The sequence below is a fragment of the Periophthalmus magnuspinnatus genome, chromosome 18 (assembly GCF_009829125.3).
Source record: "Periophthalmus magnuspinnatus isolate fPerMag1 chromosome 18, fPerMag1.2.pri, whole genome shotgun sequence".
NCBI lineage: Eukaryota > Metazoa > Chordata > Actinopteri > Gobiiformes > Gobiidae > Periophthalmus > Periophthalmus magnuspinnatus.
The window spans coordinates 15,712,323-15,739,790 of record NC_047143.1 but is presented as its reverse complement, the minus strand read 5'-3'; the positions used below and the strand labels follow the sequence as shown (position 1 = coordinate 15,739,790).

Genomic DNA, 27,468 nt, shown 5'->3' with positions numbered 1-27,468 from the left:
CTGTTCCTTTTCTCACTCAGTGCAGTAGGCGTGCACAGTGACATTTTAGCATTGCAAAGTTTAGGTTTGAATTGCAAATGACCAACAACCTGTGAAAACAGAGCTAAAATAGTCAGTGAATAAGAAAAGTTTATGTTGAAATGTGGTGATAAACTTTATGAGTTTAGAAATTTATTTCACTTAACGTTCTTGTTCAATTAGACTCGGCATAGCATTGGTCAAATATATAGTAATATTATGACTTAGAGCTAGTTTTTTGCTGAATTTAAATCATGTTGAGGAAATATATATCTATATATATATCTATCTATATCTATCTCTATCTCTCTCTCTCTCTCTCTCTCTCTCTCTCTCTCTCTCTCTCTCTCTCTATATATATATATATATATATATATATATATATATATATATATATATATACACACACACACACACACACACACACACGCACACATATATGGGCTATACAAGTTAATACTCTTTTCAATTTGCCATCATTTAACGGCAAGAACATTAACACGGAAGTGAGCAGATTTATTTCTTTTGTTAAGTTGTTTTAGATCAATATTGCAATTTTAAATGACCAAACTACTGCATAATAATCTACAGCTGTCATAGATTGGAACTATATATTTTTTACCTAGGGATTGTTTTGTGTCAAATAATTATAAATCTTGAATCATCAGTTCCTAGAGCTAAATGCTCACTATAGAACATATCTGGATGACCAGGCCATATGGTGCTATAAAAGAAAGATCTAAGATTTAATGCTAAAATATTGTCTAAATAAAATGTTTTATGAGGGTTGTTTTTTTTGTTTTTTTTGTTTATTATTATTATTATTATCACCGTGCTATCGGAATCGATATGAAGTATATTCCTGAGTTTCGAAATCAAGTTTGAAATTTTAGTAAAGTATTTTAACATTAGTACAACACTAATTACTTATGTATCTTGGTGCACAGTTTGATTTCTTAATATATTTTTATTACAAAATGGTACTTGCTGCTGGTCTTCTATATTAGGCTTTGTTGCAATACATCACTTTTAAAATGTGTCATTGCACCAATCTTAACAATATCTTTTGAATCACGTTACCAAAAAAAATAAAAAATCCAATTGCAAGTCCAAGAGCATTTCGCCTAATACACCATGGTGGCCTGCTAAAGCCATCATTCCTGGAGCCTAGTATACATACTGACAGCTCTCTCCCCTAACTCCATTTCTCACTAAAACCATGTAATGAAACCTCATCTAACCTGCCATGGAGGTTTTGGATGATCATAAACAAAGACGACGCCAACTAAACAAACAGCAATTGGACAACAAAATAAATAAGTGTATACGCCTTTTGTTTGGTAGCAGATTGATGGCCCTGTCTCTACTCGTGCGATTGTGTCAGATGCAAAGCAACCAGAGGCCCCAAATGGACCAAAAAAGAACAATGTTAGTCAATTTCAGATGGAGCGAAAAAGCAATTGTTACCACGGCGACTGAGTTGATTTGTTTTGTGTGGTTTATGAAGGTGAAGTTGGAAGATTGTGTTTTGCAGTCATTACATAAAACTGGCGAGTTCAAGAGAAAATAAGCTGTTTGTGATTCATTGTAATTGCTGCAAATAATTATATACACTTATTTCAATGGAGAAAGCTGTGTACACAAACTGGAACTGGAGGACTGTATACCGTACAAGCAAACACTACTGTCCTTGTGTTCTTGGGCAAGACACTTCACCCACATAGCTATATAAGGCTAATGTCTTGTCAATGCTCAATCTCATGTGATCTTGGAAGCTAGGTTATTACTTGAATGGGAGGCCAGTGGGAAAAACACCAGTGCAAACTGTAACTGTGTCCTTAGGCAAGACACTTCACCCACCTTCCCTAGTATGATTGTGGAGTGTGTGTGAGTGCTGGGAGTGTGTGAGTGCTGGTGGTAGTTGGAGGGACCAATCACACAGATTGGCAGACCTGGTTCTGTTAGTCTATCCCAGGGCAGCTGTGGCTACAATAGTAGCTTACCACCACCATTATGGCATCAATGGAAAATGCAACGCAAAATGCTACTTGGAAGACACTTTATAAATCCAATGCATTGTTAAACTTATTAATATGTCAATTTTTGCAATCTCTACAGCAGCAGCAAAACCTTCAACCACAACTTCTTCATCCCCATCTCTTCTAAGGTTAGGTGTGTCATTCTGTGGTTTTAAATATAACATATTTGATGAGCAGTGTGAGGAAGTAACTAAAATCAAACATATATATTCTGAACTTTAATTCTGAGTAACTGTATTCCAGTATGGTTTCATTTGGAGGTATTCAGAATCCAGTTATTTTCCTAAAAAAGGCAATGGACTTCTTTGTTTTATTTGATCACGTGAATAGTAAGAAAAACAGAAAAGACAGCTATTGCAAGGATTGTTCCTTTTCTATTCATTGATAAATAAATGCATTACAGGTGGTGCAACAAATGTGTGTGTGTGTTTTTTTTTATACTATAAAATAAATCTATTCTACCATCTTCGGACACAAATGGTCGTGTTCAACCACAGACCTGTTTTCAGTTTTTTTTCCAATTTTTGACAAATAAAGGTCTGAAAAAGTATATTCTGGACCATGGCTACGGACATTGCTCTTGGAAAAAAAAAAAAAAAAAAGATCCAAAGGAGGTAATCTGCCACCCTGCTGAGGTTGGTTGAGCAGGCTGCTTCAGGTGTGTGGAGTTCAGACAGAGTAAGAGCTGTGGGGAGGATGGAGGATGGAGGGAACAAAAGTACCGGATGAAAAACTGCAGGGTACACAGCCTGTCCTTGTCGTAGCTCGTCTCACACAAAAGTAAAGCCCAGGATTCCCTCTGTCCCCTTAATTCGCAGAGTTCTTGGTTTAATTCCATCCCTCCGTGGAAGTGGTTGTCCTTTGACAGGTGTAGAAGCAGTCAAGACCTCTACTGGAACTCAACAGAGTTTACAATAAATTCAATATTTTATCTTTGCTTAAAATGTATGTAAGTTTTTTATTTTAAATTCCATAAACATGACATAACTGTATCCCCAGATAGTAGGAAGGCATACTCAAATCAGATATAGCTTTCACTGATAACAACTGTAATGCTGACTGAATTACAAAAACATCAGAAGTGATGGCCAAGTGTTTCTTATGATAAATTGGTGTTTTGGTTTTTAAACTGATTATCCAATCAGAAAGCAGAATGAGCCTTACGTGAGTCTCTCATTTGGGTTGCCAGTTTTAATGCTGATATCCACTTATATGCAGGTTAAGTTACTGGCAAGTCAGGTTCTGTTGTGGTTGTAGTATACCATTTGATAAAAGCTGAGCTCAGGCTACATACAGTTCCTTTAAGGGAAAATGAAGTTATATTTATATCAGACATTGCACTGAGGGCACAGTAATTGATCAGAAATATTGGAACATATGTGGTCAAATCAACAATAAGATTTCACTTTATTGAAAAAACTGTTCAACTCCACTTTTAGAATGATAGGCTAGAAAATTAAGAGTGTGGATTGTTAGGTTAGGTGATATAGTATTGCATAAAATATTTGAATACAAAACTGACTATTTGAATCTTTTCTATTGCAGTAATCAACCATCATCTAAACCTATACAACATTCTAGGAGGATAAAAAGCTGAATTTACAAATATATGATACTGCCAAATGAGATTAATTGGCTACTATAGATACTTCTACTATTAGTACTTCTACCAATATTAATACCCCAATTAATACACTGCTTTATCAGTCTAATGGAACTCTATAGTTGTGCTATAGTAATGTCATATGCACTGTACATGCTAATGCATAAAAGTAATGGTGGTATTATAAATATCACACTATAAGCTTACAAACCCAAATTGGAAATATTAATTAATTACGTAGAAACGATACAGCCCAACCTTGAAATTCAAAGTCTTGTCTGTGAACTCTTATCTGAAGACTGTAGTAAAATCAACATATTTAGATTCAGATATGATTCTAATTCCTGCTCTATTGCTAAAAACGACATTCCCCACCAAACTATCTTGCACAAAGGCCTTGTAATTTTGACTATTTTACAGCGTTGGGTTATCGCTTTCCCAGCATGCCCTTCTGCTGGAGTATTGTCCTTTCATTTGTGACGGCTTGGCAATAACCATGCCCGGGCTCATTTGTGAAATTATGTGCAAAGCGGGACTGTTTTTGGCATCGTGACTGAGTTCACTGTCTGTTTTCTGGGCAGAGGCAGAATATGCTTGTTGTAAATATGTGTCTGGGAGGAGGCTGCTGGAAATACTTGTCAGCATATAGTTATCATGGGAGTGTATCTGACAGAGCAAGATTCTGTTGTGTGGTTTTCTTTTGGAGTTTTTTAGGGGTTAGCTTAACTTGGGCATTTCAACAGTAAACATTTGGTAGTCCTAATAAGACAGAGAAGACACAGCGGAAATGAAAGTTTTGGTCTGGTCTATGGAAAGGCAAGCCCACTCACAGTAAAAATGCATGTTTTTTTTAGGTATTATGCTATATCTGCCTAAATTTACAGAGAATTGGGGGTAAAACAGATCTCACCCCATTCTAAACCATGCACCAAATCAGGTTTTATCTTGAAATAAATTGTATCACTAAATCAAGTCAAATAAAAATTTATAAACTGGTGTGATTCTAAAACTTGTCAGTTTGTTTTTCACCTTTTTTTTTAAAGAAAGGCTTGTTGAATGATGACAACAGTGTCAAGTGGGAGATGAAGTTCCTATGAACATTAATTTGTTTATTGGATGTGATGCCTTCCTGGTACAATAAGGTTGTTCGATTAAGAACATTAAATAGTTCAATATGTACAAGCTTGTAAAATTACAATATGTTTGCATCTTGAGTCAATAGTTTCTTGGAAAGACTTCCATGCCTCTCTTATGAGAAAAGGAAGTGGAACAAACGTATAATATAATATCTCTTTTACAATGTTCAAATTTGCTTTGTGAGGACATTACACTCCTCACTACGCACCAAACCATAATGCTAATATCAAGTGTTCTTAGTGGCTCATTGCACCATATTTGGCCCACAGTTCCGATTTGACAAAAATGAACAGGCCATCCTCCAGTGAAGCATTAAATTACTTTTTAAACAAAATCGCAACTCTTTCTCATGAGGTACAACTTCCAAATGCCCGTTGCCATTGCAAGGATGTATACCAAACTGCTTATCCTTGGTTGACATCTATCTGGCCATGGTGCCTTCTGATGACTCACAATTTAGCCCGCCAGTGGAAGCTAATTCAAATTCAATATTGGACCAGACAGTAGCCATGCCATCTGTTTGGAAGATGACAGCTGAGGAGATAGGAATGCAAACAAGGAAGCTTGAAAGGTTGCTAATACATGACAACTGTTCAAGATATTTCACCTATAAAGAGCATGGATGGAAAATATATTGGTGCCAAACTGAAATTTAGATATTTAGAGCCAACAGTGTGTTGTTTTTTTTGTTTTTTTGTTCAACTTTAAAACAAGTTTGCTGCAATTTGTAAGCCTTGATTTACAATTTAAAACAAAATATTGTATTCCGCAAAATGTAACCTGAAACTAGAAATGTACTGATAAAAGTTTGTCAGTTTCGATACAGATTCTGATACTATGGACTTAAGTATCTGCCAAAATCAAATAAGACAAAACTGATTCAAACGTGTTATGCCACTGTTATTTATCTCTCAAGAACTACAGAAGAACTTTATATAAATAGAAATTCAAACGCTATTCATTTTTTTCTCAGCCAACTATGACCAGTAAATAGTCTTATTACATCAATGTATATGTCCAACCAGGATTATAATGCAATTGCTATTAGTGCAATTAATAGAAAAGGTAAACTTTGGTGCTTAGACTACAGACAGCAGTTATAACAGCAGCAATGAAATGAAGCCAGCTGTGTAGAAAGTACTGTTTTGGAAGAATTAATGGAAATTAATTGGCTAAAATGGAGAGGTTGAGGGCGTATGATGGTTCTGCTGCTGTGGTGGAGATGAGCCAGAGGTTGGCCGCGGTAACTTTTGAATGATACTGAGCGCAGTACAAAAAGTGTAGTTGACTTGGCAGTGCAACAGTGTGTAACTATTCACCTTCCACCCAGATGGTTGCTGGTCTGGGCCTCATCTTAGAGCATACTACTGTTGTGTCCCTGGGCAAGACACTTCACCTACAGTGTCTTATATATGATGTGTTTGACCATGAAACTTTTGCTAAGGACTTCAGCATTAAACTTGAACTGCTAATCAAATTAGTATTCCAGCATATTACCTTAAATGAATGTATGAAGGTCACATGTTCAGATCTCAATAGATAATTTTAAATACTATTAGGCTGCTGATATTATTGCTATGGATTCTTTAGTTAGTCACATTAGCTATGGTCCACACATTCAGCAAAGCACAATTATGTTTAAAATCAGTTAATTAAATACAGAAGTGCAAGGCTGTGGTATATAAGCCAGTGTTAAATAGAAATCAATAGCATTCTCCATGGTGAATTATTACATGAATTTATACTTCTATATTAATGCACTAATATGGGAAGAAAACTAAACTTCTTCTAAAATTGAATATTCAAACTGTCCATATTTGCTTCGATCTCTCTTATCTTGGGGCAAAAAATAAATATGTTTGAGAAAATAATAATAATAATAATAATAATAATAATAATAATAATAATATAATTTCTCACTCAAAGCCATTCCAAGGCACTATTTTCAGACACTGATTCTCAGCAGATACAAGAACCAAGGTAGGTTAAGCATCTTGCTCAAAGGTAAAGTGGCAGAAATGTATTGCCAGTAGAGGTCAGGAGTACCTAAACTGACTATTAAATGGAATCATTGATAATGTTGTTATGTTTAAAGATGCCTGGGCTATAGTACACAGATGAGAGTCTTTTTAGTCCTGAGTGGAGATGCACTGATCCAGCTTTTAAAAAAATATATATTATTGAAAAACTCTTTTACCATCTTTTTTACACTTTCAAAGTTGTCTGATCCGTAAACTTCAACAAACACATTTATTTTTAGGAAATTTATGTTGGATTGCTCAAATAGCACCTGATTACTGTTGTCAGGATAGTTCAGTAATCTAAGGAATAACTGTCAAGACGTGACATCTGATTTATAATTTAAAGTTAATTTAATTGCAAGGACTACATTAAATAACACAAAAAAGTCTGGTATTTTGAAAGCATAGACATAGAATTGACAAAAACTACATTATATATGAAGGAGAGGTGCAAGAAACACAATTGTTCAAATAATTTCATAATGTGAACGTAATGCTTTTGGCATTTGTACACTTACTCACTGTGGGATGAGTAACCACAGGTTTTTCTCAGGTAAGAGTACTGTTACTTCAATAAAAACATCCCTCAATTAAGAATAAAAGTGTGCTACTAGAAAAGTATTTTGAAAAGTAGATTTTTTTTTTTAAAGTTACATGAGTAAATGTAACTGAGTATTATAACATTAAGCAATTTGGCATAAATGGGGACCTTCAGCTACCTCCACAGGTCCTATCCCATCTGTCATCCACTACTCCCTCCATACTTTCGCATTTCTCTTTTTTTCCCCACTCCCTCCCTGTGCCGTGCATGAAAGAAACTTGTCCTTCTATCGAACAGCGGGCCCCACTCTCTCACAGACAGACGCCGAATTATTAAGTTTATGTTTTCAGCACCCCACGTCGCAGTCAAGTGGAGCCGCTTTGCTGCACACCACTCTCCAACCTCCGCCAGGCGCAACAAAGTCCTTAAGTTTCAATCAAAATTCACTTTGATTAAAAATAAGTCACGCTACTGAATGTTTATTAGCTAAGCAGTAATTAGCTTAACAATAAAATACAAGAATAGCTGCAAATGTGAATAAATTTTGAGCATTTTTGAATTTTGAGTTTGTTAATTAAGATGAAATAATTAACTATAATTTGTTTTGTTACATTACTTGTTAACAAGAGATTTAAAGAAATCAAAATAAGTCAAAATAAGCTTAGAGTAGAGTAGTAGTAGTAGTAGTAGAGTCTAGGAGAAAAAAAATAATATTGCTATGTTGGCGATATGCCAACATAGCAATATTAAGTATATCGTTTATAAAATACTGAAAAAAAAGACAGCTACATCAATTTTACAGCTGCAGATTTTTTTGTTAAATCCCCAATGTATAACTTTTCACCAACAAAATAAAAAAATAACAAACATGTTTTTTATTATTATGGGTTTTTTTTAATGTCTTTTTATTGGCAGTGAAAAACATAGAAAAATGTGTCCTTACAGTGAGTGTGCTTGCCTCTCCCCAAACCTGGCTATAATTCACAAGCAACGTATCTATCCCCAGAAAGTATGGTTTTAAATTATTACCGCAGAGTCATGAAAGTGATGTGCCACCCCAGAAAATCACACGGTGTTCCTTTAATATTTCAGTCACTTTTTGTGATCAAACAATATATTTGCTGGATCAGTTCAGCATATTTTTTGATTGTAAAAATATCTGATTATGGCTTGTATCCTTAGGCAAGTCACTGCTCACATATTGCCTTGAAATTAAAGTGGTGTGTGAGTGATGGTAGTGGTAGCGATTGCCAGACTCGCCAGTCAACTTCCATCAGTCTGCCTTGTGGCTACAATAGTAGTTTATCACCACCAAGTGTGGAGTGAATTAATAATGCACTGTAAAACAAATTTCATTCATGTGACTATACAGCAATTATGAAATAGGACAAATATGATCAAGATTCTATATCAAATAAAGTTATTTATTTTCTTACTCTTGTCAGTATTTTTAAACTTTATAGATGGTTTTCTTTCACACTTCCGATACAAATCAACGTAAACCTTACTAATAGTGGGTGGCTATCTTTGAACTCTGTATATGGATGACACACTGCCGTTATGACCTCTTGCAGGTGGTCAAAGGTGGGTGTGTGACATTAACAGAAGGGGGAGCCATGCCCTACATGTCGACCCATATGTCAAAGCACAATTCAACTGATGTTGAGCTGAGAGCAGACACTGCCCACCACTTAAAGGGCATCCTCTGAGCAGACGCCAACAAAGTGACCTAGTAACCCCCGTACCAGCTAAAGTCCATATCATATCTGTCAGCAATAAAAGGTGGACGCTAAGGTCAGAGAACCCTGCAATAAAGACATAATAAGAGGGATATAGAGCTGCCAGGTTCAAAGCGTTGAAATCTGAGAATATAAAGGTCTAAAAGATTGACAAATGGGTGGACATTCTGGTTATAGAAATATAATAGCTCCATGAAAAACAGTGATTCTTACCAATATGGTCAGCGCCCAGAGTTGGGCCATGACCACCAAATATAATACACCAAATATAAGACATTTATTTTGAGTTCGGGTCCTGAGTTACTTTGTGCAGAAAAAGTCGGGCCCAAAAATCGAAAAGGTTAAGAACAGCTGCTTTAAAGGATACATATTGTGCAAAATTGAGCTTTTAGCCATGTTGTAATGTTCCCTCATCAAAAACATATCTGGAGTTGCATTTTGCTTCATTTATTGTGGTTTCAGTAATCTTCTGTGAAAAGTGAATTTCCTCTGAACCTCAGAAAACACACAATTTGAATTTTCCAAGGATTGTTGCATCTATAAAGCATTGACAGACTCATTTAAAGCATTTCTGGTGGCGCAGTGGCTGAGTGACTGGCACTTCACAGCAAAAAGGTTCCGGGTTTGATTCCTGGGTCACCTGGGACTTTCTGTGTCGAGTTTGCATGTTCCTCTCTGTGTCTGGATGGGTTTCCACTGGGCACTCCAATTTCTCCCCATCAACTCAAAACATACACAATAGGTACAATTTTCCAGCTAACGTAGTCCTGACCAACTCCAGCAACAAAATCACGCAGATGCTCACTGCTCCTGAAGAGATACCCCAGCTGATTTCCCTATAATAAAGTGCACCACATGATTCCCTCTGCTGTCAATAGATGGATGCCCACACCAGATTTCATGGAGAGTCCTAAAACTGGAAAACAATGTCTGGTTTTATACATGGTCATTATTTTAAGTTCTAAAACATGAGATGCTAAAGCAAAGATCCTCAAAAGCATGTTTAAAGGCCAATAACTATACAAATAATGCACAATATGTATTATTTAAGGTACCGTAAATTTGGGACTACAGAGTGCACCTCAATATAAGCTGCACCAGCTAAATTTGAAAAGAAAATCAATTTTGTCCATATATAAGCCGCACCTGAATATAAGCCGCAGGTTTTCATATTGTAACATGAGATATTTACACAGAAAGACGGTGCACCGACACCTGCCTGAAAATTGGCACCAACACGACATCAACACGGGATGAACACACCTGCAGGTTTAGAAAATAAAGCTGCACCAACACGGAAAATCTGCTTTTATTTCCTCTGAAAACTTTTGTCTTCTTTTTACATTGGCCAAGTTGAATTCATTGATGCCGAGCTTACGTGCAGTGGCTCTATTTCAGGGGTCGGCAACCCGCGGCTCCGGAGCCGCATGCGGCTCTTTCAACCTCATACTGCAGCTCTGCGTGGCTTGGGAAAATACATTTTAAGTATTTAATTGAAGTGTATTTTATTTGTGTTAGCTTTTTTTATTGTAGTTTAAATTGGAAGATTATTATGATTTTAAAATAAAATTATATTTTCTTATTTTTCGTTGCTCAAAATAAGCGCCACACTCGTGGAACAATGTTCAAAACAAACTCCGCTCACATCTCACGTCTCACAGACACTGACACAGACACACACACACACAGACACAGACGCAGCTCACAGTCCTGCGTAAAGAGCCCTGATTTTCAGACGCTGTGCGCACAGGGGTCAGGAGCAACTTTTGCCCGTCCCTAATGACACACTAATAAGCTCGTCCGTAGATGTATCATGAAAATCCTGCTGGAAATTGCCACAGAAATCTATTTGATGTAGTAGCAAGTATATTATCTGCTCTTGTCTCCGCGATGACGTATCACGTATAACACATCAGACATGTCGCCCAAAAGTAGAGCCACAAGCGAGTGAAAATGAGCCAAAACAAAAGTCTTTGGAGAGCTTTTAACAAAGGGGAAAAGACAACTGAGGAGCCAGAAGAGGAGACTATGACCTCCAAGAAAAAGGAAGTTAAATTTAACAGACAATGCCTACTTAAAATCTGGGTTTGACACTACAGGTGACTCTCACGCACAGTCCGCTCTGCGTAATATGCGGGAAAAGCAAATGAGGCAATGAAACCTTCAAAACTGCTTTGGCACATGGAGAATAAGCACCTGGGATTAAACGATACGCCTTTGGATTTTTTTTTTAAAGAAACTGCGGAGCATAGTAGACATAATCACATAATCAGCGCAGGGCTCCCTCTGATGCAGCGGTTTGGTGAGTTGTATTTTTTTATGCACTTAAGTTATTTTTGCCATATTTATCTGCCACGTGTAGAAGGCTTGTCTGTGAAAATAAAACCTTCATTATTCCGTTACATTATTATTATTATACACAGTGTTATCTTTATTTTAGATGTCAAAAAGTATTTGCGGCTCCCAGTGTTTTATTTTACGTGGAAAGTGGGTCCAAATGGCTCTTTGCGTGTTAAAGGTTGCCGACCCCTGCTCTATTTCCTTCTTTATCTTAAAAACTTCATCATATCCATTTCATGATGCGCAAAATGATCGTTCAAAATCAAAACTAGTGAATTCTTCAGAGCAGAATCTTTCCCCACGTCGGTCTCACTTTTACGTTTACAGCTAGAGAGCGCCCCCCAGGGGCCGTTATCCAGTAAAATTCTATAAATAAGCCGCACTGCTGTATAGGCCGCAGGGTTCAAAGTGTGGAAAAAAAGTTAAGTCGCGGCTTATAGTCCGAAATTTACGGTATATAACATAGCTGAGGAAGAATATAACTGTCTATGCAAGATGTTCAGAAAATGAATTTCTTTTACAGAGTTGCCCTGAAATAAATATGAGGCCCCATTGATTGATTACAGAGCTATTCAACTAAATTTTCCAGTCAGTCTTACACATTCACCAGACTAGTTTTGATCATTGCACTACATTGCACTCTAACAACTAAGCTTCAACCTCAAAGTACCAACAAAGAAAAACACACAAAATAAAATAATATTTTCAAACTACCAAAATAGAAATCAGTTATTTAGTTCATAATAAAACATCCGAGAGTTACAATCAAGATGTTATTGTGTGACAAAATATTCCCTGAAATGTATTATTATTAAAGTCAAATCAGATTAATTTGCATCAGATACTGAGAAATCTGCCACCAGCGATACTTATTTATTCGTCTGACATGTGGATGACTAACATTTGTGCCTTATTACGGGTAGCTGTAATTGCATGAATGATTTGTGAGTGTGCACTTGGTAATATGTTTACGTAGCCACAGAGAAATAATGATTCTTGATGTTTCCCTTGATTTACCACTGCCATTGAATCAAATTTTGTGCAGAAAATAAAAAATCTTTGAGCAATATTTTCAATTTTTCAAGCTTCAGTAACAGTTCTGAGACATCAAACCTTTGAATAAATTGTATTTATGCTTTAAAGGAGCTGTTCCTGATTTTTACGGCTTAAAGAAAATGAAAAACAGAAGTAGTTCATTTGCAGTGCTCCAAAATGATTCCTCACTTACCGTATGCATAACAAGCATCCTAATTATTCACTGCAAGGAGTTTATAAGTGCTTTCCACAGGTCTCAAAGACCAGAGTTTTGCCGTCACTGTAACACAAACAACAACTAGAATGCTACCCTTGCACTTCCTGATGCTTATATAATAAAATGCTTTATAATTAGATGAAGACACTACATGTACATATTTTGACCTCAAGAGCTGCTTTTAAAATATATCTATGGTCGGGCAAGACCATTTTTGCTAAAATACATGGGGAAAAAATGGATAAAGGTCCTTTAAATATATAGTCTATGCTTTTCTAAGAATGTCAAGATGTTTTAATGCATTGCAAAACTGGCTATCCGTGAAGGAGTGTACTGTACAGTGGTATGAGCAGTCAACCCCAACACCCAAAGGTTAAATAAAACCCTTTTTTGCAATAACTAGAACTCAGTTCAACTGAAGTCCACATATAGTATCAAGGTATTGCATCAGTGGGTTGCACTAGATAGAAGAATATATATCTATACTTGCCATATGGGAATGTAGGATTTAGTAATGTATGAAGTATGGTATTTCATTTTCCTTCCCCCTTCAAAATTGCTGCTGTTTGGAATGACAAGGGATAATAACAAGTGTGTATGTTTTTACTAGCTAATATTCTACTACTGTTTCGTACATCAGATTTGACCAAACCTTTAAACCTTTTAAAATGCAATAGGTTGCATTCACATGACACTGCAATATTCAAGAATGACCTGAATTCTGTAGTGGAATTTGCTATTCAACTCGGTTTATCGTTAAAATCTCTATAATTACTGGGCCTATCCACATGAAATAAAAACTGGCACAAAATTCAATGTGTTCTCACTGGCACACATAGACACAAGTGAACACATTTGTGTCACAATATCTTCAAAAAGTGGTGGCATTTTATTTATTTATTATTTTTTTGTGATTGTTGTCAGTTGAAACAACTTTAAGCACTCACTTAGTCCACAGAAGTGTGACATCACTTTCAGCTCTAGCCAAATGAAGCTCATCGAGGCAAGCAGTTATAGGGGGGAATTTCACGTTTGGAATTCCAACCGTGAGTATCATAGCAGCCGAAGTGCCAATCCGGGGTGCGGCTGTTGAAAATAACGACCCTTTTCACTTGCACCATTGGTATAGCAGGGACCTAATGCTAGCTGGAGCAACCTTGGGGAAAGAAGGCCTGATTTGTCTGTTATTAATGTTCATATCTTGATTTATGGGTCTAATAGTGAAAAAAAAAAAAAAAACAGAATCACATAGAGCTAGTTAATTAAAAAAAAAACACTTCAAGACCAAAATGACAAGCCTGGCAGAGTTGATGGAGCCGGAAGCACACCCATGCTCACTTCCTATTTGGAGCGTGGTGTCTCGAAGGTAGCTTTGTTCATTTATGCACAATCTATGACTTTAGAATCAGAATCAGATCAGAATCAGAATCCTTTTATTGCCATCGTTTAGTTCACAAACTAGGAACTTACTTCAGTGATAAAGCGCAACATAAAACACAATGAATAAATACAAATACAAATAAAGGCATGCATGAAGTTAAAAAATATATGCTTAAAAAATAAAATAAAATACTTAAAGGTAGAAAATATATACAACAGCAGCATCAGAACAGTGCAAACATGACATGTGACAAGTTTGTGGAGCCAATCCCGAACAATTAATGATAAGGTTCAACATTTGTTAACCATAACTTTGGATATTTCCTTCAAAAACAGTAAAACTCCTTTAGAGTTATATAAATTCTTGCCCTCCATCTGTAATTATGGCATAAAATTTTAGACTGTGAACTCAATCTATTCTGTATACTTCTACAACTTCATATTTGTTTTGATATATTATTGACCTTATTCCACCCTGCCCACTTTTGCCCCTAAATGCAACTAAACTTTCGGTTAAGCGGAACCCCATTCATTTCAATGTAAAATTTGAGAAAAGTTCACCTTGAAAATATAATGTGCACTAACAAGTCAACAATGCATCGATTCTCTGGGAGATAGCAGATTGCTGAAATGAGACCCTACAAGAAGAAAATCATAGACTGCTTACAGAAGCTGGAGAAGGAGGAAGTCACTGATACACAGCTGTATTACAGACTTTATCCTGGTGATTCCATTCCTTGTATCTATGGCCTCACAAAGATCCACATAGAAGGAGTACCCCTCAGAACCATTGTATGTAGTGTTGATTCTATCACATACAATGTGGCCAAACATTTGAAGGCCATCCTAGCTCCTCTGGTGGGCAGCACGGAGCACCATGTTGAGAACACAGCAGAATTTGTGAGCAAAATCAAGTATCTCCAATTTGATCCAGATGGCTACTGCTGGATACTAAGCTAAAAGAGAGAACAAAACTGACACCGGACCAAATCTGCAAACTGCTGGAAATTTGTCTTAATACCACATATTTCCAGTTTAGAGGAAACTTCTACAGGCAAATCCATGGCTGTGCCATGGGCTCACCAGTCTCTCCTATTATGGCTAACTTATACATGGAACAATTTGAACAGGAGGCACTGGCCTAATTTCCAGGCACTCCACCCACATATTGGTATCGATATGTGGATGACAACTGGACTAAAATCAAATTTCAAGATCTGGAGCCCTTTACCGCGCATATTAATGTAGTGGATCCAAACATCAAGTTTATACGGGAAGAAGCCAAGGAGAACAAACTGGCCTTCTTAGATTGTGCACTAACTATCGGAGAGGACCAGCGACTCCAGGTACAAGTCTTCATATGGTAAATGGTAAATGGTCACATTTTTCTATAGCGCTTTTCCACCTTCAAGGTGCTCAAAGAGCTTTACAACAAGGAACCACTCACCCATTCACACACACATTCATACACCAGTGTATGCAGACACTGAGGGCAAGGTGGGTTAAGTGTCTTGCCCAAGGACACAACAACAGCATTCATCTGTGTGAGCTAGAATCGCACCGCCAACCTATGGATCAGTAGATCTGACCACTCAACCAATGATGTTTATGTCGAGAGCGGGAAGTCCACACACACTGGCCAGTACCTGCTGTTTGATTCACACCATCCACTGCAGCACAAACTCGGAGTGATCCGTACGCTACAACACAGAGCTCAAGTGGTGCCCACTAACACAGAGGGAAAAGTGAAGGAGGAGCAACATGTGGAGAAAGCCCTCTCTGCTTGTGGATATCCAAAGTGGGCCTTCAATATATCTAAGAGAGCTAAAAAAAAAAAAGGACAACAGAGAATCTGAACCTAGAAGGAAAGGTGTTACCATCCCTTACACAGCTGTCTTTTTCAAACCTACAAACACTTTAAGACAAAAACTGGTTTGCCCTAAGGACAAAACCCCAAGCTATAAACAAAGTAATATAGTCTACTCCATTCAGTGTAGTGAAGAGTGCAGTGAGCATTTTATTGGAGAAACTAAACAGCTACTCCATAAGAGGATGTACCAACACCGGCGTGAGAGTTTCTCTGGACCCCAGTCCGCCGTACATCTCCATCTCAAAGCCACTAACCACTCCTTTGAAGATAGTGAAGATCATATCTTAGCCAGAGAAAAGAAAAGGTTTGAGAGGGGAGTTAAATAAGCTATTTTTGTTAGGAAAAAGAATCCTTCAATAAACAGGAATCGGGCCCATCTATAAGTCTATCCTCAGACCCAGAACAATAAGAACAATAGCAGGGTCGTTAAGGGCTAAATAGGGTAGTTTCAGATGAAACTGGAGACAATAGATGTTTACAGTTTCAGTGTAGTTAGCCCCTCCCTTCAGATAGATATAAGGCAGTGGCCACCAGCAATCTGACCAGAACTGAAGAAGCGGCTTGGATGAGCAAGCGAAACATCTTCACTCTTACAATGATTTGTCCAGTTGACAGATTTAAACTTCGTCATGGATCAGACCTGGACGACTGAGGGTTTACACAGATCCTCTAGGAGGCTTTAAAATGGCTCTGTAGTCCGAATAGAACTTATTTGCTGTCAAGATCAGCATCCTCACACAAAATAATGCAGCCCAAATGACGATGGTGGTGCCAACAACAACTTCCAGAATAAAGTGGATTTAGATTATAATTTTAATAGACAAGAATGAATTGGAAGCAATCCTGAAGTCATAAAATGTTATATTTTTGAAATGACATAACTTAGATTAGTAACAGCCACTCCCCAATTCTTAAACAGTACTTGAAAAATGATAGAATTTACTAATAAAAATATTGAATGCACGTCTAACAAAACAAATATAACATTTGATTCAAAATTTTGCATTCCCCATGCACACCCTTCCGCACTTCATCTGCTATGACTTCATACACAAGGTTACAAACATCCTCCTCCTCTCTGCTGCAGTTTTTCCCACGACAAACCTAAAGCGCATTTGTGACATCTGGTGGCCAAACTGCAACATTACACCCACTCTATTTTGAACGTGCGTCACAACCTCTCCCCAGCACAGTCTGAGTAATTTGCCATAGCCGAGCCCTCTTCCAGCACCAGGGCTTTGAAGTTGAGGCTGCTCTCCATAAGTAGGGTACAAGTGCTTTTAAGACAGATCAGGGGAGAAAAGAGGAACTAGTACACCCACACATAATGCATATGTGTCTGTGATTTGCATTTTGAGGAGCCATTTTAGATTCAGATGTGATGTACAGGGATGGTATAGGGAAGATCGTTGCATGTGTTACAATAACTTCAAAATGGTTACTTGGAAATATCCTCTCACAATGTTCTCATCTATTAAAGGTACACTGTGTAACGTTTCTGGTCAACCTGCTAAGGTTAATTTATTTGTCATTTGTAGTGAAAAAAACACATTTGCAAACATGAGATTGAATTACAGACAACACATTAACGCTATGAAATAAACAAACTTTACTTTTACTTTTACTTCATAACATTTGTGAACTATATTTGTGAACAGGACTATTTTTTAATAATGCTCGAGACCTACAGAAAAAGCTATGTGGTTTATGTTTAACACACTCATAATTTCAGCAAACAGAAATATGCGAATGAAAGACAGAAACAAACAAACAAAAAAACTATAGATTTGATTGATTCTGTTACAAAATACAGCACAAACCTTTATCAGTATCCCTACATCTGAAGCTTGCGCAAAATACTTTGTTTTACTCTTAAGTGCATTTTTAAATGGGTACAGTAATTTTACTTAGATATATTTTTTCATGTGATACTTCTACTTTTACTTTAGAATTTTTTTGCTCTTACATTTGTAGCAATATTGAGTACTTCTACCACTGCATTTAATGGAGCAATATCTTTTTCCAGATAGGAGAAGTTTGAACATGGTCTGAGGGGTCTGTTTAAAAGTCTACATTTGTAAAGAGCCTCAATGACAGACAGGTCACAGATTTTTTGCTTTGCCTGGAATGTTCCACAGTACGGCGTTAAGCAAGTTACAAGCCACATTTGTGGAGAGGCGAGTCTGATTTTTTTCAACAAATTTATTTTTATCAGTAAAATCACCTGTCATTGTCTAAATGCCCAATTGATAAGTTTAATGACATCTGGTGGAAACCTCCAAGCAAAGCAATGATAGCTCCATGGAGACTAGAAGTTGGACAGCCTGAAACAAGAAAAGATACATAGTGCAACATCACGTACCACACATCTTATAAACATAATAAAATATTACTTGTAGCATTAGTGCATGTAGTAGTATTTGTCATGAATTCTTGTATGCCTTTAAATTAATATTTTTAATTTAAATTTATTTAAATGTAATTCGACACACAACATGTATAATATGTGCTTTACTCATTTGCTTTATAAATATTACCATTTCACCATTATCCATTAAAGACATCCATCCATTTTTTTTTTTTTAATCTTAGCTATTTTTATTTGTTTGTTTAAACTATGAACATGTTAAACATAAATCCCTAACACTTTTCAGCTGGTCTCAAACAGTAATAAAAAAAACAAAAAAACCTTTTCAATCGAGTTCAAAATTGCTGTAGAAAGTACAGATACCTTCTCTCACATATAGTGAAGTAAAACTAAAAGGTATCCACTTTAAAATTTACTTAAGTAAAGTACAGATACCTAAAATTTGTACTTAGGTATAGTATTTTACTGCTTTTACTTTCTTACATTCCACCACTGATTATGAAATTATCATTGCAAAAGCATATCTCTTACAGTGGAAAATAAAAGGTCTACTTTATTTTAAGTAATGCTGGAAATAAGTGTATTGAAATGCTATGGTGACAATATTGACACGCTTGATAAAACCAACGCAGCATATTCACAGAGGCCCTTTTTGTTGTGAAGTCGGTGAAGCATTTTCCCACCACATGATTAATCACAAACATTTGAATAGAATTGTAAATAAGATAAATTAACTACAAATGTGTTAGTATCTCAGCTGGTAGAGTGTTCGTCCTCTGATTCGAAGGTTGATGGTTTGAAATCCATGTTTGTACATGTGTGGTGCATAGAAGATCAATGCAAACTTCAGTCTGAAACATGAATGTTATGTAATGTTAATTAAAACAAAATGATTACTAGAAATACTCCTTTATGTTGCTTTAGTCTGTTGCATTTCCTCATACAGAATATCTAAAATAATTATTTTGAGCTGCTAAAAGTTGCCCAAACCCAGTCCCCATTCCAATGAAACCTACGGTCACAAACATGCATTTCCCCTGTATTCTGTCACCGCTCCTGCCAGCACTTACCTGTGGCCTGCTCGTCCAATTGTCAGCGGCCGCCTTAGAAATAACCGTTTGCTATCATTCTGTCAGCATGGGGTAGGAAAACATTAGCTCGCTGGCTAAACAAGCACGCACCAGGTGGTATAGCGTCTCTCAGCAGATACGCAATTAGCTTTCTAGGGGCCAAAGCTTAGAGTTTGTCCCGCATAGAAAACAGACACCACCTGGTTATGCATTTGAAAAGAGCCGCGAATCAACATTTTATAAAAGAGGATGGTAGCATTTCGACATGGGAGTGTCAAGCCGTCCTTTTCGGGAAAGAGTTTTAAAATAATGGTTGAAAGGAAAATGAATGGACTGGGTTATGTGAAGGGGGGAAAAAATAAGGTAGGGGTGGAAATGGAAAGCATAAAGGAGAGAATGATAGAAGATCCTGCCACCAATGCCAAATTTGCTCTGTGAATTTTTCACAGAGCCCCCCTCCCCCCAAATGAAGTTAATCTGGTGTCCTGATCCCTGATCATTTATTTGAATGGATTTCTTTCTTTTTTTTTTTTTTCAGACCAAGGTTTAGTTTGTTTTCATATCTGGCAGTTTCATCTGCTCACTAGTGGTCTTCCTCAGAGTGGCCATATAATGTTGCTGTGATGTGTTTGGGACTTTAAACCGGTACGAGGGGGCCTTTTTATTCTCACACATCTGGCATACTGTCCTGAAGAAGCTGGACTGCAGATGGTGCTGTCTTCCTACCGTTGGAGGCAGGACAACGACGTCATCTGCAGTCCTGTTTAAATCAGCTGACTGGACACATTACAGCAGCATCAAGCGACACTCTGAGGAAGACCACTACTGTACTGAGCAATTGAAACTGTCAGGTATAAAAACAAACAAAATCTTGGTCTGAAAAAAATAATCTATTAAAATAAAAACTTTTTTTTTTTCTTTTTCTTGACTAACTTCTTTGTGTATATTGTAGTTTTTGTGCTAAATTGTAATCATCATCTTTTGTCAGAACCATGCCCCTTTTTTAAGTCGAATTATTAATATACTGAACATGTCTTTAGTCAACCAATAACTTCTTTAAACAGCCCTACAGACCTTTTGAGTGTTTAACTTAAAGAGTTCAAATATTATTTCAAAATTGTATCTGGAAAAGATCAAGTTAATATTTATGTTTCACATGCAATTTCAATTTTTGTAAATGTTAATCTTCAGTGGAATTATGTTTATACCTTGCATTGTATCATTTGAATATGTTCAAGTTGTCTGCACTACAGAGCGAACCAACAGTGATGATGGCAGCTATTTAAAAGGTACGGAATGTATCTTTTCACCTGAATGATCCCACAGAAATAGATTAAGATTAAAACCACACTTTGGATCATTCTTCCTTGAGATAAAGATTATAGCCAAGCCCATATTATAGCCCACTGACAGTGAGGAGCACTGTCAGTGGGCATGTCAGAGTGAGCATGCTTTTATTTTTAGTTTATTTTTCGGCATAACTTTAAGCTAAGTTAAGTAAAAAACATGTAAAGCCTTCAAAATGCAATCTAGTAAAATAACTAAGAAATTATATCATGCTGAATATATCCTGCTAAACAGGTTACTATTACTACCATTTAGATTTATTGTAGTTTTTAACGTGTATGTATTTGGCCTTTCACATGTTTGCCTAAAAATAATTTGTAATAATGCTTGAACGGAACACCTCTATCACATGTATTTAGAACATGAGCATTTCCAATATACTGCACAGCCTGAAGTGACTCTGCACGAACTCACCGGAGACAAGACACGGAAAGATGGATGTAAGGAGAGTGGAATGATTTGGCGGAAAATGTCATAAAACTTCCCGAAAAGGACCACTTTATCAAAGCAGCACAAGAACGACAGGTACATTAGAGTCATAAAAATGCATAGGAGAACTTACTGAGGCTACAGTCTATCCTGATACAATCTGGCGGAGAGAGAGAGCGAAATGAGATCAAACCAAAAGAGGAAGAAGAGAAAGAAAGAGAGAGAGAAAGAGAGAGAGTGAAAAAAAAAACATTTTACATCCTTCAAAGAACATTCTGCAGACAACCAAGCAATGCTCTGGGCCACCATCCGGGGACAGGCTCCTAGTCATGACCACCCTTTCAGACTGAAGCTAAATGTGTCAATATGTGTGCATGTCCTTTCAGAGCACAGCAGAAGGCAAGGCACGCTATGCCTATGATTGTCAGTATAATAATACACAGTTTGAAGTATATTAAGGTTGTTGCTATTGGATGATAAGTCTTTAAAAAATAATAATTTGAAGAGTTCACTTGCAAAAAAAACAAAACAAAAAACAGGTCAATGCCATTTTAAAAAGTGATTGGAAGGCTTGCTGTTTACTCTTCGTATAGATTTATATATATATTTTTTTTTAATCCAAATGTATTTTATTGCAATCTAAATAATAATAATAATGCCTTGCACTTGTAATGTGCTTTAGGTGGCTGTACTCATTATTCATTCACTATACACTCGGTGGTGATAAGATACCATTGTAGCAACAGCTGGGACAGACTGACAGTAGAGAGGCTGCCAATCTGTACCATCAGCTCTGCAAATGACCACCAGTCACTCATGCACACACCATTTTCATACAAGGCAATGCAAGTGAAGTTTCTTGCCAAGGACACAATGACAGAATTTGGTCCAAGTGGGAATCGATCTTCCAACCATTGGGTTGGAGGACCACCATCCTTCCATTTCTCCTTGAAAAAATCCAACTATACATTACTGCCATCGATAACATTTCTATGGAAAATGGTAAAGAAAAAAAAAAAAAAGCCTTTTTTCCAAAGCAAGGATATATGTTTTGCAATTGAACTCTTCATTTGATTTTGTTTAATTTATGTTTCCAGTGTTTTAGTTTTTTAGTCTTTAGTGTTTTTAAGTTAAGTGCAAATAATGCATGTATTTATAGGTATTTATAAGTATATTATTTATTTATTTGTGGTTAATAGTTAGAAAAATACTCTATAAGCTTATTTATTCATTTATTTATTGATTGATTTTAGTGTGTTGATTGTGTAGCATACTACAACATTTATAACCAAGGCTAATTTGCAATGTCTTTCTCTCATGTCTGTTGCCCTCAGCAACGATAGTACTCATTATAAACATAACAGAGATTCTCACACTAGAAAAAAAAACTGAGATGTTTTGAGCAAATTTGTGAATATAACTGTGTTGTGATTATGATGTATGAGTAGAATCAAAACTGTTATATGGACTTTGTAAAATAGCCTCTTCAAATTGTAACTATCCTAGAGCAGTGAATTTGAAATATTAGTTAATCCAGTTCTACTATATTGTTTTGGAAAATGTATGCAAATTTGGCACAGTGAATAAACTGTGAACTGACATTTTCTCTGCAGCAGCATGCACTAGGTGAGTTGTTGTTGTTTTTTTGTTTTTTTTCATTATTATTGTATGTCATGTTCAAGTTTTATCTAGCTAAGTTTTATCACTCACCCTCAGAAATTTAGCTTCCATCTGCTTGCCTCTTAAATTCTCCCAACTTCATTTATCACCAATAACAAATATATTACATGCGAGATTATACGTTTTAGTTCAAGTATATCAAATGAAAGTAGCACCAGATGCACTGTCTAATATTTATTCTGTTATTATATACTGTAGATATACTGTATATGCTCAACATTTTGAGTTCCACTTGCCTTCTGCAGTTCTCAGAGCATGAAAAAGCTCACAGTGAAAATTACATTGAAAAAGGGTGGTCAGCAAAACCCAGCCACCTCCAGCCTGGTGCACACAAGTCATATATAGGTAATAACACTATATAAGATGGTCATATTTACTTTTGCAGATCATATTCTATCTGCTATAATTGATCCGGACTATAAAGCGTGACTGAATGGCAAAGTCAAATTCGGACACATTCGGAAACAGTGGTTCTCTTTGTTATGTTATTTTCTATGGAGTTGGTAGTATTACTGTACTGAAATGTATCAATTTATCAATTTATATATGCAATAAAGTATGACTTATATTGTACATACTGATGCATTTTAGAGTTTGAAAGTTTTTTTTTTTTTTTTTCTTTTCTGTATTACTGTTTAGGGGGGGTGGCTAAAATATGGTGCTATTGTACTGAGTTCTTTAACAAAAAATCTATATTTGATATTCAATTTTTTACATTTTTTTGTAAGTAGTACAAAGAAAAAGTAGTGCAGTTACCTTTTGCAATGCTACACTTATTACATTATCAGTATCATGCTATTATCGCTATGGTATTTCATGTATTGCAAGTCATATTATATTTTCTTATGTGAAATCACTGCAGATATTTCTTTGCAAAATCATTCTAGCTTAGATTACCTTGTCTAAAAATTCCACATTACATGTACATTTTTATAAAGTTAGCTAACTCTTTATCACCAACAGCTTTTCAGTACCTCCATCTAATGACAAAAATTTAAAATCATGATAAACATGAGAACCACTGCCTCCTGCCCCCTTGTGACTGCAGACTTCATATGCATGTAGCAAAGTGGCTGTGCTGTGGACTGGAGCCGTCAACCACGACAGAATAGTGGACACAAACAACCAGGGACCAGCATCACTCCTTAACAAAATTTCTCTTTAGTAATTACATTGCGCTGAAAACTAAAACGCATGCTAATTATTCTTCAAATGATGAAAAATTATCTTGTCACTTGTCATTAGGAATGCTACAACACTAGGAAGTGGCTGTTACTCAAAGATTTGGTCAACTGATCAATCCTGGGATGTATTAGCAGCACTTTTAGTGATGTCGATAACGATAATGGCTGCTAACAAATTCCTAGCGAAGAATTTTTAAAAACTGTTTCAAGTTAAGGCCCATTCAAAAACATGGGATTTGGGTGAGCTGGTCTCTCTGACTGTCCGATCCAAGGGCCGCAGACATACAAGCCATTGAAGGGATGAAAAGTTCCATCATAGAGCATTAGCCAGGAAAAGGTAAGAATATATATCTTATTACCCCTCTTGCCCCAATGTGCATTCTGATATCCATGTGTTGTTGGCATTGCAGATACATAATTTGATTGGATATTGTAGAATTTGCTTGAATGAATGGTCACCTTATTATTATATCATTAGTTTATACTAGATGTTTGCAATATTTGGACTTCTGAAGCACTTGAGTATCAGGTTTAAAGTTCCTCCACTGACACTTTTTTTGAGAAACACTAATCATAGTTGGAATGCAGGATAGGAACACTATCTAGCTCACTGTGTCTCAAAGCTAGCAGTCACTCTTATTCAAATTGGAAAATAAAATTAACAACCTATTAAATGTCAAATTAATTAAAATACTATACAGTTATTTTATTTGTAGAATACTTCACTTTGTGGTGTGGCAAATTGCCAAGTTATAGACTTATGTAACTGATTCTGCATTAACGTTTTTTTTGTTTGTTTGTTTTATTTTCTGATCTATATTATAATGTTGTTTCCTCATCAAAAACATATCTGGAGTTTCAATCACATATGTTTAACACACCCAAACCCAACATACCAAGTTGTTCTCTCAAATAGAAAACACTCTGTTCCATGTTGTGATGTCATGTAGTAGTACAGAAAGTGGTCCTCTGTGTTTTAAAACTCCAGACACTTTCATTAAAGTTATCTGGATGATTTCAGTCTTGGAATTGCCAGTCTCTATTGAACTAAAGGTAAAAGATAGCTGATAACTTGAAAACCACCCCCACATGAAATTACAAGGTGGAACACATCATTTTGAGCTTTGGAGATGTAAACAGACTAATAATAAAGACTAATCAAACGTGTGAATGAAACACAATCTCGGTATGTTTTTAAGGAGGTTACAACATTCTAACATGGATTAGAGCTCACAAGATTCCATTTAGTGTAATATAAAACATTTAAGCCTGAATCTGTTGAGCTGCAAAGGTGAGCTATTTAATCCTAAATCACTTGTATTCTGATATTAGTGGAATTCTGGACATGAAATTCCAAAGCACGTGTTTTTTTTTTTATCAATATAATGGGTATAACTGTATAACTGTCTGTTTTGGGGGGGATATGTCTCCATTGGTTGTATCGTGAGATTTTTGGTATTCTGTTTTTTCCCCCTTAAAATCTAACCAATTACAAATGTACAATACACAAACAATATATAGTATAACAAAGTGTGTCATAGTCCAATGACATCATAATAAGGTGACCAATTCTTTGCAACAACAGTCACGAATCATGTTCCTGGAATGTCAGCAGCATAAGTAAATCAGTTAGCCTCCCTGTCTCCGGTGGTCTAAAACCGAAATTCGGATCACACATTTATCTTCTCACTCCATCGCATAATTCCTTCAAGGTTTCACAAATTGGAGTATCTGGAGCAAGCAGGAAAGTCATTGCCATTTATCAGTCATGAAAAGTTAATGAACTCAAAGATTTCTCAGACACTTATTGCAGGAAAATGATCCATCTTGTGAGAGATTTCATTTGTCTGTCCTTGCGCAAACACTCATCTGTAATCGGAATTCCCAAAATGGATTATGGTGACCTCCTGGCTAATTCTGCTCCAGTGGGAAATGGCAAAGGAGGGGGAGTGGGAAGAGAGTAGCCCACGTGGAGACAGGTTTGTGGGGCAAGGCTCGGAAATCTGGCCTGGTAGTTTTCGATGGAGCTTTTTGGAATGGGTCAGGGATATGGTAGTACAGCACAGAGGTGGAAGAGAGAGAGAGAACTGGCTTAAATGAAAGAATGTGCAGAAGCCTATTGTGCCCATGTTATCAGTTTGTTGAGGACATTATTCTTTGAGTGTTGTTATGTCTTGAAATCTGAAACAGAGCTATAACCTCACATATAGTATTAAATTGTGCATTATAATACCAGGGACATACATTGCCAAAACAGTTCTGTATTACACCTGGATGAATTTGATAATGACAGTTTTAATCCAAGCAGGGGTGTTTCTATAGAGTGTGTTTCAGGAGTGGCAAAGGCCACTCCTGAAATCCAATTGGTCACTCCAGGTGACCAAGTATATTATCTACCAGTATATTAGGGGTAAATAACCATTTTAATAGATATAACATAAATATGTATAATTATTATTTAAAATTATTTATTTGTCACCCAATTAAAAAGTAAGTTCCTGCAATTAGTCTTATTGAGCTTAAAGTATTGAAAACAGACATCATAAGTCTTCTTAATATACACCAAACCTAAAACCAAGTTCATCAACAAACTGGCCATGCTTTCCAAATAAACCCAAACAAGTTCAAGAACAGATCAGAAGAGAGACGTTGATGAGTAGATGATTGAACAGAAAATACGCCACATCTCATAACATAACCATAGATCAGTTTCTATGGTGGTCCTACCCAGATTGACTGTCAACTTGACCCTCCCTCCGTCCAACTCGAGCCTCAGTGTGTCGGCTGACTCTTTGGATGTGGTGGCCATCAGGAGACCGTATGCCCGCTGGGACATGAACCGCAGAGCTACGTCCTCCGCCTCCGTGTGCATGGTCACTGGCACGATAATCTTCAGGTACATGCTGCCATCGTAGCTCAACACCGTGGCCTCTGCAGAAGACAAAGAATGAGTTTAGGGAGAGAATAATAGGTCAACAAATTTCCAAAAAAAGAGTACAGAATATTTATAATTAAGATGACAGTGTAGAAAAGGTTTCAACGATGGTCATCTGGACACTGATTTGCAATCAAGATGTTTTGGCTCACATCCAGAAGCCATTTTCACTTTGATGGTAATGACTTAGGGCACTAGGATTTATACTATGCTGAATAAGTCCACACAGAGTGATACAGTTTAGAGTGAAACTGCCCTTGTACTTGCCAAGGAACTGTATCTAACCCATTAGCCAAAAATAGCCTATGATAAAAGCATGCTTCTTTCATTCATGTTATGTATTACAATGAAAAACATATGTTCTTGAGTGGCCTTGCATCTCCATAAACCTGACTCTTATTTGCCATGGAAGAGAGTCTCTTCCTGCTTGTTTCCACAGAAATGTTGTTCCTTTAACTATAATTTTCCACAGTTTCACATAAGACCTATTTATCTTTGCCATTTTGAATATCTAA

The 27,468-nt window shown here is 36.5% G+C and overlaps 1 protein-coding gene across 8 annotated transcripts in view; it reads right to left on the bottom strand.

Moving 5' to 3' along the window:
* The window catches only part of nrxn2b (neurexin 2b), a 1,142,582-nt gene that overhangs the window by 627,246 nt on the left and 487,868 nt on the right, over window positions 1–27,468 (bottom strand). For all 8 annotated transcript variants that reach the window (XM_055228872.1, XM_055228867.1, XM_055228869.1 and 5 more), the window contains 2 exons: window positions 26,746–26,949; window positions 21,288–21,314 (listed from right to left, as the gene is read on the bottom strand). In XM_055228872.1, coding sequence (XP_055084847.1) covers window positions 21,288–21,314; window positions 26,746–26,949 — 231 coding nt within the window. The remainder of the gene's footprint in view (window positions 1–21,287; window positions 21,315–26,745; window positions 26,950–27,468) is intronic.